Source organism: Microcaecilia unicolor, chromosome 10, assembly GCF_901765095.1.
Source record: "Microcaecilia unicolor chromosome 10, aMicUni1.1, whole genome shotgun sequence".
In the NCBI taxonomy this organism is placed as follows: domain Eukaryota; kingdom Metazoa; phylum Chordata; class Amphibia; order Gymnophiona; family Siphonopidae; genus Microcaecilia; species Microcaecilia unicolor.
The window spans coordinates 67,292,007-67,308,596 of NC_044040.1; the positions used below are offsets into that span (position 1 = coordinate 67,292,007).

General features: G+C 41.1%; 1 protein-coding gene across 6 annotated transcripts in view; it reads right to left on the reverse strand.

The window, feature by feature from the left end:
• PRICKLE1 (prickle planar cell polarity protein 1) overlaps window positions 1–16,590 on the reverse strand; it is a 186,235-nt gene that overhangs the window by 2,939 nt on the left and 166,706 nt on the right. For all 6 annotated transcript variants that reach the window (XM_030216289.1, XM_030216290.1, XM_030216292.1 and 3 more), the window contains 3 exons: window positions 14,274–14,477; window positions 5,571–5,757; window positions 354–1,223 (listed from right to left, as the gene is read on the reverse strand). In XM_030216289.1, coding sequence (XP_030072149.1) covers window positions 354–1,223; window positions 5,571–5,757; window positions 14,274–14,477 — 1,261 coding nt within the window. The remainder of the gene's footprint in view (window positions 1–353; window positions 1,224–5,570; window positions 5,758–14,273; window positions 14,478–16,590) is intronic.

A 16,590-nucleotide genomic window follows, 5' to 3' on the forward strand; every position in this document is an offset into this window, starting at 1 on the left:
TAAGCAGCCTCAATTTTGTCACTGCCTGTTCAAAAACACCCCAGTTGTATTCAACTGTTAGCCAACTCTCTAGGGTCCAAATGCAGCATCTGGCACAAGCAAAATTTGGGAGTCTTTTACTAAGGTGCGGTAGCATTTTTAGCTCGTGCTAAAAATCAGCCGGCACTAAACGCTGAAGACACCCATAGGAATATAACGAGAGTCTCAGCGTTTAGTACCAGCTGATTTTTAGCATGAGCTAAAAACGCTAGCACACCTTAGACTCCCTTTGTTTCTCTTTTATTGCACACTAAATAACACTATCCCAATGAAAGTCAACCCAAAGAAAATGCAAACAAATATTAGTTATCTACCTGTAATATTAGACAAAGCCAAAGAATCCATTGAATCTCCAACACTTTGTTCTTGCTGTTTTAAGTTATTGGATAAGCACTCCAGTGAACCTTCAAACCATGGAGTCTGCTCATGCTTATAACAGGAAGCCCCATCCTCAACATCTAATTCTTGGATTTTTCTGCTACTGGCAGGGCCTGGATGGCTACCGTAAGCTGAATCACCCAGTCCATCTTGCGACTGTGCCCAGTACATATCTGACTGATATTTTTTACTAGCCAAGCTCTGAGTGTGATTGTTCTTTTCCAGATCTGCTTTGCCTTTAACCATATTATCAGGCATCCAGTATTCATTAGCTCTATTGTCTCCAGTGGGCTGTCGAAATAGTCCTTTATCTCCAAATTTCAAGATAAGTTGAGTCATGTAGTCTTCATGTTCAGCCCATTCTTCATGATCTTCAGGAGTCTCCTGCTCTACTCTTCCTTTCCAGAAGTCATCACTGTCAAAATCTGCTCCTTGTCTTGACAAAGTTAGGTCATCTAGTTTACGAGACAAAGTATCATCAGCATTGCCAGAGAGACCAGGAAACTTGTAATTTAATGATGGTGACAGTAAAAGAGACTGTCTACACTGGTCAGCAGAACAACTACTTTTTCCCATTCGTACACTTCTTCTGGATTCTCTAGACCTTGCAGACTGAAAGGCTGAGTCAGAAGAATCTGAGGCATGAACATCTTCTCCCAAACTGCACGTTTTAGAACAGTAAATCTGTCCTTGTTTGGGAAGAAAAGGACATCCCAAAAGTGATGTTTTGCATTGCGCACAGGCAAAACAAGTTTCAGTGGCGTGCCAGTGCTGGCCATCGTAGGTCATCTGAGCATGATCGACACCTTTAAAGGAAAAAAAAAGTAATCAGTTCTGGGCTCAAAGTTATTGTAACAGCCGAGGTATTTTTCCAAAACATTTTAGATAACAGATCTCATAGTACACAATCAAAACAGACAACAGAAGAAAATATGTTAAAAAGCCAGCAGCAGTTAGTTGGGCTGATTGGATTGGAATATGAAAGTCCACCTTTACGAGCTCAATTTGCACTTAACAGGTTGAACTGATGATTAAACTGCTGCACAGGACATAATCCACTCCTATGTTTTACTCTCGATTTGACACTGGAGTGCCCCCTCTCTGTTGAGAGGGTATGGGGTAAGAGGACTTGCATGTATGTGTGGTGAAAATATAGGTTTGTGTTGTGTTTTTGGAGCTGGGTAGAGGGAAAGATTTCTGAGATGTTTCAGACTACAGTGATTATTACCCTCTTGCTTGGCCTTCTGGATAATTGGGGGGGGGGGGTTCTGTGGTGGGCTATTGACATTGAAGACTAGTAGCTGATTTGCTCTTGGAAGCAAGGTTTACAATTGCTACTTTTTGAAATGGTCTTTCCTATAGAGCTCACTGGGTGAGTCAGGCTAAAATAATTTCTGAGAACTGAGTGAGTGGTTACAAGAACCAAAGTCCAAGGAGCTCAGTATGAGTGTATTAGGGGTCCTTTTCCGACATCATATGCTACATCTGGGAGCTGAGGGTATGTATGTTTTGATATATATGCTCAAAGTTTTATGGGAGGGATATCTGGCTGCAAAATGGCTCTTCTTACTTTACCTTGGGGGGGGGGGGGGTTCTGTGCTGTTCCTTGAATTTCCTTATGCATGTGTTCGTGTTTTTGTTTACCTACAGTTTCCTTTAAATAAAGGATTTTTTTAAAAAGGCAACAAGAGAAAAGGTGGACTTTAAGGAAATAGTTGGGTAATAAAGAAGATCTTAGCGAGGAACAGATTTTACAGATTGAGAGCTGGGAGTGAAAAAATGCAGAAGTACCAGGGTGCAACTATGAATGGAACCTGTCTATGAAATCCTCATATTGAAAATAAAGATTTGGTACAGAAGTTATAGAGCCATGGAAAGAGAGGCTTGTGAGCAGAAAACAGACTTGTATTATGCATTTGATTACCAGAAACCAGTGTTGAAACTGGGAGAGTAAAATGCTATAACAGAATTTGGAAAATTGATAATTGAAGCAAGCAATAAAGAGAAAGCTTAACGTGGAGTGAGATGCAATAATCCACATTGGAGAATGCTTCTATATAAATCAATTACTTGGCTAGGTAAAAGTGAAAAAAAGGCTGGAGAGGAGTAGGAGCTGGGTGTATCAAGTTCTTGCGATGATAGTAATGGTGCCAGTATTGATGACAGAATACAAAGTTGCAGTGGGACAACAAAGGAAAGCTAAAGAAAATAGAAAACAGGAGTTGGGCTTTGTCAATAGCTAGCTTTATAGAATATGGTGGTCCTTCTGCTGCACATGATATTATTACAGTACCAACATATTTTATGGCTTTCCTTTTTCAAAAATTGTAAGAGTTTATGGATCAATAGCCCCATTTGCCATCTCCCAACTGCTCCCTTCCCCATCCATCCTCACTATCAGACTTGTCGCCATGCTATTCCCAGATCAGCCCCTTCTCCTACCTGCCCTTCACTTTAAAATCATTTGCAGAGCAACAGGATTGTCTCTTCACTGCCACCACTCTGCCTATCTTTGATTGAGTCTGGCTGCTAGACCCACATGCTCCTTTCAAAGTCAGCAACTATTTCCTGTTTCCTAAGGACCACTGTTCTAGCACATTTGCTGAGTTTTCATGGGTACAGTTGGTACAATTTGAGTTCTCAGAGTTGATGCTGGTATGGTAAAGTAAGCTTCTGAGGGTATTCAAGGTTTTTTGTTACTTCGAACAGTATCTGTGACTGGACGAGTAGAGTTTATGTTGCTGTCACTGATATGACACCAGAATTTGAATAGAATTTTTTATATATGTTGAATTGTAAAGTGAAACAACTTCTACTCTGCACCTGTTGGAAATTTCTCCAGGAAGAGCCCTTCTCCTCCCCCACTTCCCACCAGAAGCATATCCACCCATAAAATCAGAGTAACAATAGTGTAAGTAAGGGGCAATTACTTTTTATAGACTCCAGGCTACCTCCCCGTGGGCAGCTGAGAAGGGCTGCCAGGCTCGGTGCCATGTCTGACCCATTTCTGATTTGGGGGTCATTTCCAGTGAATGAAGGAATATAAAGTGCATACACCCAGGTATCTCAAAGTGTCCTTTTCTCCTTGTAGGGGCATCAGCAGCTACATTGATGCAGGAACTTCTCTACTGTGGCATGTCCTTGTGTAAGTAGGAAGTTACGTCAGAAGGGGGGTGGGCAGCAGCAGAGAGGTTCTGACGTCAGCAGCAGATGGCCAATGTAGCTGTAGGTGCCCCTGCACAGAGAAGGACACTTTGAGCTGGTACCTGGAAGGTGGGGGATTCGGAGATGGGAGATGCCAAAGCACAGGAGGGGGAGAGAGAGGAGGCATCCTGGACCTGGGGACGGAGCGGAGAGAGGGATGTTAGGAATGTGGGAGGGAAGTACTGGGCCCCCCAATGCTCTGGGCCCTCAGGCACTGCCCACCCCTGGCTGACTGTGTGTGTATAGGTAGGAAGTGAGAGATATACGCTAGGTGTGGCAGGGAGGGTGAAGAGAAAGGAATGCTGGCTAGGAGGTATGAACGTGGGGAGGGAAGGACAGAGAGAAAGGCATGTTGGCTTGGGGGTGTGAGAGTGGGGCAGACAGGATCATGCTAGCTGTGATGGGGGGGGGGGGGGAAGAAAAATTTGGCTTGGTGCACCATGTGGATCAAGCAAACTTGAAAGTGCGCCCTGAAATGAGAAGGGTTGAGAAGAATGGATGTTGAGGTTATGGCAGCTTTTATTCGCTTTGGGATACATTTGAATATATAGTTTGACCTCGAATGCCTAAATATTTGCACACAAATATACACAACCCAATTATGAGCAAGGGGAAAATTCTATAAATGGTGCCTAAAATAATCAGCACAAAAAAAAAAGCCCGTAGCAGTATTTTATAAACCATGCCTAATGTAAGGCATGGTTTATAGAATAGCACTTAAGCCCGGGGATTGTGCCTACATTTAGGTGTGGCCATTTGCACCAATGGTGTAAATGGTTGCACCTATATTTAGGCATGGAACTCCCATTTTCTATAGTTAAACTAAAAGTCACACCCCTAATATGTGCATGGCCCTCCCATTTAAGCGCCCCTTTTTCTGACTCATGAATCTAATTAGTGATGATTTCTTGTTAAAAAATTAATGGAGCTAATTAGCCTCTTATTCAATTAAATGTGTGCAAAAATTGGGAACGTGCCAAAATTTGTGCGTGTATGTTTTAAGCGTTTTCTTCTTTATAGAATTAGGGGGAAGATGTCTACATGTGATTCTGGTAAGAGTCACAAAAGCTGTAATCTGATGTTATTTCTCTCTGTCAGTTTTCAATCGATGAGGAACTTTCAAAATCACTAAGCTGCGGTAAAGGGGGCCCTGTGCTAGTGGTGGCGGCCATTTTTGCTACATACTGAGGCCCTTTTTACTGCAGTGGGTAAAAAGCCCGAAAAAAAGAAATGGCCATGTGGTAAGTTTGCACTTACCATGCAGCCATTTCAGGGGGGGGGGGGGGGAGCACTTGCCACCACCCACTGAGGTGGAGGTAAGGGCTCAAGAACTAACCTGGTTGTAACCAGGCAGCGTGCAGTGCTGCCCGATCACCGCACTGTGGTAATATTTGTCTGGAATTTCTGGTAGCACCGGAAATGCTGCATGCTGGGGGCAGAACAACCGCTGGAGGCTGTATTAGGCCTGTGGTAGTTCTGATTTGCCGTGTGGCAAGCCCATTACCACACGGCAACCTTTTAGTTTTAATAAAAGGGCCCCTAAGCTTTTCTCAGGCATTAATGAATGACCACAGCAAAAGGAACATTTTTGAGATGTGGTATACATTTTTTAATTTGTACTGTGGGTGGTAAAACAACTACTGCTTGAAAGGTTGTGAAGACATACTCGGGAAGAGATACCTTTCAAGCTAAAAAGAAAGAAATGAATGTATGAAACAAAAAATTAACCTACTTCAAATCAATGGAAATATAACGGCCAATGTTATTAAAAATAAACAAACAAACAGAGCAAAGCAGAAAAGGTGAGATACGCAGGAAGAAGTAGGACCCACCTTCAGCAGAAGCAAGTGAATATCCAAAATTTATATAAAAGCCACTGACAAAGGCATGATCTTTCCATCATTGTAGTACTAGACAACATAATCTTAAGCTATAAAACTTAAGTTTACCTATATGCTCCCCACAGGTCTCACAGTATTCTGCATAAAGAGAATCAAAACATCCACAGCAAAAAGGACGCCCATCCTTCAAGATATATCTCTGCCCTCCAAGAACAGTTTCACACTCAAAGCAGCAAAAATGCTTCATGTGCCAGTGTCGGCCCTCAGCTTCTGTACATTCATCGGCAAATATAATCTGAAATTTGCAAAAACAAGCAATGCAGCTTTGTTAGGTATGCATCCAAGCACAAGCGTCAGGCATCTGAAAACATCTCCCTAAAAATAAGCATCCCTCTGTACAGTTAACATATGATTCACTTGAGGGAAGGGGGGGGGGGGGAATTATTAACATGGCTACTATTAAGAAATGTTACTTTAAGGGGCCCTTTTACTAAAGGGTGTTAGGCCCTAATGTGAGGTGAGGCTAGCACACCCAAAAAGGCTTACCCCAAAATGAATTAAAGCGTTTTGCAGTAACTTACTTGTTTGCTCATTTTAATTGCGTTATGTATTTTTTTCAGGAAAGGTTGTGGCATTTTCCAGCTAACGTGTCCTTATTAGCATGCACTAACCCCCAAATTCTATATATCGCGCCTTAATGTCCACGTGGAAATCAAAACGTATTCTATAACAATGCGTGTAACTTAATTGGTTACCTAACTAATCAGCGCTGTCAATTGGATGTTAAGCAATCAGCACTAATTGGCATTAATTACATTTTACACAAACTCGCTAAGCGTATTCTGTAACATGATATGCGTAAATTCCAAGTCGCACAGTTGAAAAGGGGGCATGGTTATGGGCGTTTCTAAAATCTATGTGCATCATTATAGAATACACTCAATCTACACCTAATATAGGCGTCAGGATTTACACCAAGTAAAACATGGCCTAAATGGACACTACCAAATTTGGTCGTATATTCTGTTGGAATGTAATTGTATTTTACATGCATTGCCTGTCACCTATTATTTCTCTGTGATTACTCTGTGACCTCTGATGTGAATTACTTAGAGAGGTCACACAGCTATGCAACTTCCTGTGGGGGTTAGACACAGCAGATGCAGCACATGCAGCACATGGAGCACATGGAGCTCATGATCTCTCCTAACCTGAGAGGATCTATGGTGGTGTGAGCATCCATTACCATCTAAGCACATGGAAGGAGCTGATAATACAAATGTATAGTAATATGTATATATAAGCCTGTCTGATTATAATCTAACTACAAACTGTGAGTAAACAGATGTTTTGTTACTTCAACTTTAAAGTGACTCAGCAGTGAATTATTCAGGGGTGAATGAGAGAGAGATGAAGAAAGAAATTAACATTTCTAAAGCTGAAGCTGTGTGTACTAAAATCTGTTAATTATTTACTACAAATAATCCAACAAAAGGGTTACGGGCCCAGGGCTCAGGAATTGAAAAAGAAGAGAAATATTACCAGGCAGTAAAAAAGGCCACATTTTTCTCTTAAGTTTTAAAGGAAAGATTCAGTCTGTCTCTCTCTCCCCCCACACAGCAGACAGAAGGCTAAGAAAATGGCTGAGGGAAGAAATTCACCATTGTTCTATTCTCTCAAGGTGCCTAGATTAACTGAGTTTAATTATCGGCAGTGGGAATTAAGATTCATATGTCTCCTTCGAGCAAAAGGATTAAATATATGCTTAGACCAAGACAGAACAGCTGAAAATATGGCTGAATGGGACAATGCAAACTATTATGTGAAGTGCATGCTTTTGGAAGCTCTCTCAGAGAAACAAGCCATATTAGTGGAGGGAAAAGATACACCAAAGGACATTTTATATAAACTGAGAACTATGTATGCAACTACATATGCAAAGCAGCAACCAATTTGGTTGGCAGAGTTGAATGAAACCAAATTAAGGGATAAAAGTAAATGTAATGATCACATTATGCATCTTATGTCTTCATTTCAAAAGCTAGAACTTTCTGGAATTCCCATGTGTGATGCATTGAAAAGAGCATTTCTTTTTACCTCACTATCAAAGAAGTTTGATGTTTTTAGGTCTGTAAATGAGGCCATTGAAGGGCAATCTTTTGAACAGGCAACATCAAAACTAAGGCAGGAATGCATAATAAATGATTCTGAGGAGATGTGTTCTCAAAGTCAGTCAGAGAGAAATGAAACAAATTTCTTGGCAAAGAACAGAGGAAGGCGGAGCTATGGGAAAACTCCACCCAAGGGCAAGCTGATTTGCTACTCATGTGGAAAGGAGGGACATGTATCTAAATGGTGTAAGGAAACACAAAACACTCCCTCTAGCTCACCTAAGCCAATGGAACTAAAGAATTTTCAAACCAGGAAATGTATGAAGGACAAAGATAAACACAAGGGTTTTCTAATGGCAGAAAAATCTTTGACTATGGTAAATAATAATTCAAATGAAAGTACTTGGATTTTGGATTCGGGGAGCACATGCCATTTAACCAATTGTAAGGATTTCTTTCAGGAAATGTGTCCAGAGGAAGGTATTCTTAAAACTGCAAACTCAGGGACTGCTAAGATCCAAGCAAAAGGTATTGGATTCTTAAAATGCAAAGTGTCTAATGAAGTTAAAGAAATTCCTGTAAGTGATGTCTTGTATATTCCCCAAGCAGTTTGTAATATGCTTAGTGTATCTACATTAGATAAGAAGGGATTTGCGATTCATTTTGAAAACAGTAAGTGCACAATCTCTAAAAATGATGAAGTGTATGCTGAAGCTTTTATGCATAATGATGTTTATAAACTGAGCATTTCAGGTGAAGCCTCACATATGGCGCAAGTAAGGAAGAATGATGGTAAATGTAGTCCGGAAATCTGGCACCGCCGCCTGGGACATCGTGATTCTAAGGTGATCCAGGATCTTTACAGTAAGCAACTGGCCACCGGCATTCAGATAAGTGCAGATGCTGGTAAAATGGAGAAATGCATAGACTGTGTTACTCAAAAAGGTGTGAGACCCTCATTTCCTGCATACACAGGAAATAGGAGTAATAAAGTGCTGGACTTAATACACAGTGACTTATGTGGACCGTTTAATATCCCATCATTGGGAAATAACAGATTTGTGCTAATATTCTTGGATGATTTCTCTAGATATTGTGTGGCCTATTTGCTGAAAGAAAAAAGTCAAGTCACAGACATGCTGAAGAAATACGTAGCCATGGTGAGCAATAAATTTGAAAGAAAACCAAAGGTTCTTCAGACCGACAATGGTGGTGAGTTCACTTCACAAAGCATGCGCACATTTCTAGAACAAGAAGGCATTCAACATATCACAACAGTAGCTTATACACCAGAGCAAAATTCTGTTGCAGAGAGAAAATTTAGGTCACTTGTGGAAATGACCAGATGTATGCTGTCAGATAGCAATCTCCCTAAAAGACTATGGGGGGAAGCCATTCTCACAGCAGTGTACCTACAAAACAGAATGCCAACTAAAGGCGCTGAGCGCACACCACATGAGACATGGCATGGTAGGAAGCCAAACCTGTCACACATAAGAACATTTGGAAGTACAGCATATGCTCATGTACCAAAGCAAAGAAGGCATAAGCTGGATTCCACAACAGAAAGGGGCATTTTAGTTGGCTATGCTCCAGGACACAAAGGATATAGAATTTTGAATCTGAAAACTGGCATTGTTGGCATAAGACATGTTACATATTTTGATGAAAACAAAAGGGTTGATAAAGGCTGGATTATCCCAGATGAGCCTTATCATCCAGAATATGAAACTAGAACCATAATAGACATGCCAGTGTATATAAATGCCATACCAAGGCAGATGTCTGAAAGCAACTCATCTGTATCTAACGAGGAACAGGCAGAGGAAACAGACACAGAAAGGATCATTGAAGAAGACAGTACAGTTGGAGAAGGGGAATCAATTGGAGAAGGACTCTCAGATATAGAGGATGCAGAAAGGTCGGACCAACCTGTTGTCAGACGCTCATCCAGGGAAAACAAAGGTGTTCCACCCCCAAGACTGTCTTACCTAACAAAGTCAGCAGAAGCTCAAGAGCCCTTAACATGGGATGAGATTGAAAAAATGCCAGCAGAAGAAGCTGCTGAATGGCATAAAGCTGCACAAGAAGAAATTGATGCATTGGATAAAAATAATACTTGGATTCTTACAAAATTACCTCCTGGCAAGAAAGCTATAGGATGCAAATGGGTATTCAAGTTAAAAAGGAATGCACAAGGAAAAGTGGAAAGGTATAAAGCCAGATTAGTGGCAAAGGGATATCTTCAAAAATATGGAGAAGATTTTGATGAAGTGTTTGCACCTGTAGTGAAACACACGACAATTAGAACACTTCTGAGCATTGCAGTCTCAAAAGGCATGCAAGTCAAACACATTGATGTGAAAACAGCGTTTCTTCATGGAGAAATAACTGAAGACTTGTACATGGAACAGCCAACAGGTTTCATAAATACAAAACAAAGACAGCTAGTGTGTAAATTAAACAAAGGTCTTTATGGATTAAAGCAAAGTGCAAAATGTTGGAATGAAAAATTGCATGAAATATTGACAAATTTAGGATTTAAGCAAGGTGAAGCAGATAAATGTTTGTACACTAGGTGCACAAATGGACAATATGCATACATTTTAGCTTTTGTTGATGATCTGCTCATTGCAAGCAAAAATGAGCAAGAGTACAAGGACATTGTAAAGTGTTTAAACCACAATGTTGAGATAAAAGAACTTGGTAATGTGTCATACTATCTTGGTATAGAAATTGAGAAACAAAATGATGGTTCTTATCTTCTAAGCCAGAAGCAGAAAATAAATGAGCTTATTGAAAGTTTAGGTATGCAAGATGCCCAAGTTGTAAGCACTCCCATGATCACTGATTTTCTGAAGGATGAAACAGTAAGAGAACCTTTACCAGATAACATCCAATATAGATCAGCCATAGGTAAGCTTTTATATCTAGCTACCACATACAGGGCTGATATAGCAAATGCAGTAGGAATTTTGAGCAGAAGGGTCAGCTCACCTACCAAATCAGATTGGACTGCAGTTAAAAGGATGGTAAGGTATTTAAAGGGTACCATTGATTGTAAATTAAAGATTTCAGCCAATAGTAATCCAAAACTCATATGTTACTGTGATTCAGATTGGGCAGGGGATCATTCTGATTATAAATCCACAAGTGGATATGTGTTTATGTATGGAAATGTACAAATTTCATGGGCCAGTCATAAACAAAGTATTGTGAGTTTGTCTTCTACAGAAGCTGAATATGTGGCCGTATCGGAAGCGTGCAGAGAACTGATGTGGATTGAAAAACTTTTGCTGGATTTCGGAATAGCTGAACAGAGACCAATCCAGATAATGGAAGATAATCAGAGCTGCATCCGACTGTCACAGAATGACAAGGTTCAGTCACGCACCAAGCACATCGCAACGAAATACCACAACGTGCGAGAGTTGGCGAAAGAAGGGGTCATCAGTCTACACTATTGTCACACCAGTGAGATGACAGCTGACATCATGACCAAACCGTTACCCAGAGAACATTTTGTGAATTTGCGTATAAAGCTTGGACTTTGTATGAATAAATAATTGCATGACAGTTATGCATGAGAAGGGGTTTGTTGGAATGTAATTGTATTTTACATGCATTGCCTGTCACCTATTATTTCTCTGTGATTACTCTGTGACCTCTGATGTGAATTACTTAGAGAGGTCACACAGCTATGCAACTTCCTGTGGGGGTTAGACACAGCAGATGCAGCACATGCAGCACATGGAGCACATGGAGCTCATGATCTCTCCTAACCTGAGAGGATCTATGGTGGTGTGAGCATCCATTACCATCTAAGCACATGGAAGGAGCTGATAATACAAATGTATAGTAATATGTATATATAAGCCTGTCTGATTATAATCTAACTACAAACTGTGAGTAAACAGATGTTTTGTTACTTCAACTTTAAAGTGACTCAGCAGTGAATTATTCAGGGGTGAATGAGAGAGAGATGAAGAAAGAAATTAACATTTCTAAAGCTGAAGCTGTGTGTACTAAAATCTGTTAATTATTTACTACAAATAATCCAACATATTCTACATACCACGCAGAAATGCAAGCCTATTCTGTAAAATTTAGGCGGGCATACTTTAGAGAATATGCTTAGGCTTATGTTTTTACCATGTGGATTTTTCAGGTGCCATATATAAAATTTTGCCCTAGAAGGATAACATGGACTTAACACGGGAGCACTTACCCCCCAGATTCCATATAGCGTACCTAGAGATCTGTGCCAAAATCCAGGCATATTCTAATAACGTGTAACTAAATTGGCATAATCAGCACTGATAACAGCAATTAAGCAATAAGCACTAATTGGTAATTAGAATTTATGCGGCTATGGGCGTGGAAATGAGCGTTTTGAGGGCATTCCAAATATTTATGCTTGTAGTTACAGAATATGGCCCCATGTGCATAAATCTATGTGCAGGGATTTAAGCCACGTTTTCGTTGGATGTAAACGGAGGTGCGTGGTTTTAGGCTCTGGGATATCAACTAAACGTATTCTATACACAGCGCCTAAATCTAGGCACTGCTTATAGAATACACTTAGACAGAAATGTTTATCGTGCAGCTTTTTTTAGGCGCCTTATATAGAATCTGGCCTTTAGTGTCTCCTAAATAGGAGGCGATAAGTGCTCCCACATTAATGTTTTGCAAGTCCCATGTGATAATGAAAAAATTAGCAAAGGACCTGTAAAAAAGAAAAGCCTTAAATGTGGGCTTAGTGCACCACAAAGTCCTGTGTTAAAATGCACTAAGTCTAGATTTAAGTCCTTTTTAGTAAAAGGGCCTTGCATAAAATGGGACCTGTGCTGATATAGCACAAGTTACTCTTAACAGTAGCCCACGTTGATGACTGTGACCCTATAGTCATCTATATATTTAGGGGTCCTTTCACTAAGCTACAGTAATCACTAACACATGCTTACCACAGCCTCAAAGGGCTTACCAGGGGCACACCGAGGCATCCCAGTGCAAGATTCAACTGTGGAGTGGAGGAGTGGCCTAGTGGTTAGAGCACCAGTCTTGACATCCAGATGTGGCCAGTTCAAATCCCACTGCTGCTCCTTGTGACCTTGGGCAACTCGCTTAACCCTCCATTCTCTCAGATACAAACTTAGATTGTGAGCCCTCCAGGGACAAAAACACCCAGTGTACCTGAATGTAACTCACCTTGAGCTACTACTGAAAAAGGTGTGAGCAAAATCCAAATAAATAAAAACATGTGTGCACTACCCATATGCTAAAAAATATTAACCTTTTTTTTTTTTTGCCAAGTGGGTGTATCTGGGGGGTGGAGAGAGTGGGCACATCTATGCTAATCAGTGCTTCGGCATTGCCGTATGCTAACTGATTAATGTGGGATTGGTGCATGAGGCCTACAAAATAGATAGCGCTAAGGGCCCACAAGCTAATGGCAACATTAGAATGTGACCAAAACTCACTTTCTGGCAAAATATCTAATATTTATACTAGATCCAAAATAGTATAACATCCAGAGCTTGTTAGCATCCAGTTAAGGTCTTCTTTACACAAATATATAGCATTCTAAGCTCTTTGAGCAGGGACTGTCTTTCTTCTATGTTTGTGCAGCGCTGCGTACGCCTTGTAGCGCTATAGAAATGCTAAATAGTAGTAGTAGTAGTATTCACTGCTACTTTGATTTTCTGTTCAACATTTTTCTACATATGAGAAGATTTATAAGCAGTCTTGATAGATTTTTAAGTGACCTCAGTGATGCTCACCGCCCTCCACCCTTACAGGATTTACGTGGCGATATTACAAGCATCAGCCTCTTCACAGGTTCACTTTTCAAATATTACTTTAAATACAAATAAATTCTTTCAATAATTATTGATTTACTTATCTTTTCAAGACTTTATTTAGTCGGACCCAGGGGTTCTACTGTCCGACATGTTTCGCCCGACAAGCGAGCTGCCTCAAGGACACAACCCCTGCGATCTTTACTAGCGCCAGCTCTGCAAACTTTCTGATGCTTGTAATATCGCCATATAAATCCTGTAAGGGCGGAGGGCGGTGAGCATCACTGAGGTCACTTAAAAATCTATCAAGACTGCTTATAAATCTTCTCATATGTAGAGAAATGTTGAACAGAAAATCAAAGTAACATTAGAATGTGGCCATTAATGCCAAATATAGAAAATCAGCTATTTTACTTGCTACGCTAAAAATGACCTTAGGGCGTAGGAAAGGTCTCTTTTTAATCACTGCTTTGTAAAAGGGCCCCTTAGTTGGTATTCTGATCTTTGGGGAATATGCCATATTAATGGACCATTTTAGATTAAGCTCATGTTCCAAGTTTCCTATATAATGTGGCATTCACTGCAACATTTTTCTGAAGTAATATGAGCAGAGAACTATTTACATAAAATTAAAAACCTTTTTTTTTTTAAACTCCAACTGAAAAGGAAGCTCCTTGGACCAGAGAAAATACAAAATTTGTCATTAATGCAGCACTAAAAGCTAGATATAGTAATATTTTAGTAGCATATTCCTAGTGTTTCAATAACCACCAATTTCTTCATTGTCTGTGACCTTTTAAAATAGCTTCCTAGCCGGCACCAACTACAGTAGTAAACAGGATGCTAAACCTTACAGAGACTGAACGACTCCCTTTAATGCCAAAGAGCAAGCACAGATGTACCTCATCACATGCTGAGCAGCGTGGCTTAAGGATTTCTGCATGATGCCTTCCACAGTGAATTTTCCCATCTTGGTAGAAGTAGATGAGGTCAACAAGAAGTTCACTGCATGCAGAGCACGTAAAACAAGATGGGTGCCAGCACACTCCAGGCCCAGCTCTTGAAGCAAACACTGCAATTTCACCTCCATTTAACTTGTCACCACACTAAAAATCAAGAATTACAATAAAACCACAGCTTGTAATAAAGTACATGAATATCAGCACATATGTTGCTAATTCCATAAATGTGCAGATAATTAAGGAAAAAAAATCTTTATCACATTACTCATAGGGAGGATAATTTTATAAGTTTTGCCCAACGTGTTATGCATGTAAATTATATAGGTTTTCTAAGGGAACGTATAAGCATACTTGCACTTTGAAAAATGACCTCACTCATTTACACCTCTTCTTTGGCATGCACAGATTTCCTATTCTACTTTAAACACATTTTGTAAATATACACAAACATTAATCCCTCCAAAATGTCACTCCTGGGAGAACCTCTACACAGGTTGAGTAAACTTCTATGTATATATGTAGAGAATGACATGGGGAGATAAAAACTGGAGTGGAACCCATGAATTGTGGAGAGGGCCTGGAGATTATGTGGCGGTGTTGGCAAGATGGCTCATTGTCTGCATGCGTCTATCGAACTGGCGGTGAAGGATGGAGTCAACGCGGGCTGTGTCATCTGCCCGGGATGCCAAAACCAGAGCGACCTGAACCCAGTGTTCCTGTGCTGCGATGCTTGTGTCACATGATTCTACCAGAGGGAGGAAAGCTCAAGGGCCCCTGTAGGCAAGTCCCTGGACTCTGGCAAGGCTGGAGAGGAAGAGAAAGCTCAAAGTGACCAGAGCTACATCTGGATGTGGATCTGGGAGAGGAGGAGGATCAATTTCCCAGCTGCAATCTCCTTGGGGGAAGGCCCCAAGGGGGTTGAGGTGGCTGGACCAGAACCGCCTAAGCCAGCAAGCCCAAAGATTTGTTTGAGACCTGGAAGCCCGAGTCCACTAGAAACACCTAGGAAGAGTTGGGGAAGTAATGGCGAAGTAGAGTCGAGGCCAGAACTCCCCAGGCATCACCTGTAACTGAGCAGCCCGAAGGGCATCTTGGAGTACATGTGAGGATGAGGTTGGAGGAGGAGATCAGTCATACTCTTGGAGAGGGTGCCGCCAGAGGTGAGAGCAGTGACCCCTGTACTGGACTCCCTTTAGGACAACCTGGATAGGAAGCCAGGTGGTGGGCTATCCCCCGCAAGAGAAGAAAAAGTGCATTGTATGGAAAGTGCCCAAGGACTTGGAGACGGGCCTTCTAAAACCCACCACTATATTGGAATATTTTTGCTTGGTGACGGGGGAAGTAGACCTAGACATCCCTGTTCTGTTGGCATCTGAGGGGGTGGTAAGGAGTCTGGCGGTCGACCGCCTGCTTAGAAGCCTCCACATCCGTACAGGCCCAGCTGGTGAATAAGTGGTGACTGTGCTGAGACCGGAGGAGATGGCTGGTAATTGGCTAGGGAATCCAGTGCTGAAAGAACTACTAGAGCAGCCCTGGATTGAAAAGGAGAAAGCAAGAGGTGGGAAGTTCCCCAAGGTGAGCAGAGTGGATAGACACTTAAGAAAAGTGGTTTGGGACATGTGGGGGCTGGGTTACCCATTATGTGCCTTTGCTTGTGATGTGTATTGTGGATGGACAAAGAGAAGCCTGGCTACGGGAGGCAATTAAATTTCCAATGGATGAGGCTATCCTACTGAACCAAAAGACCTCTGAATTTGTTGTCACATTGATGCACAGTACAGAGACCGGATTATTGGCAGGATCATTTGGAAGCATCATGTGGAGATCTGTAGAATCTTATATCACAAAAGAGAAAGAGAGCAATACTACCAAGTAATCAAAAAAAGATGTTCCACAGTTGAGAGCTTTTTTCTTTTTTTGATTTGTAGACTCTTACCACAGAGCCCAATTTCGTAGGGACCAGAATACAGCATGGGGGAGTACTGATGCGCAATCCAGACACTACATGGTATGGGTTAAAGACACTGGACTGGAAGGATCCAGGTCTACTGTGTGTTGAACATTGTGTTTGAAATAGCATAACACAAAGTTGATGGTGAATTACATTGAAAGAAATGTTGGTGGAAGACAAAAAAAAATGAGGATGGTTGGAGAAGGAAGCAGACTTTGTTTCAGATTTTTGGGAAAAAAAAGGGTTTGATGTTATTCAGTTGCGATATCAAAATGACTCATGCTATGGAAAAAAAAATGAAGGGTA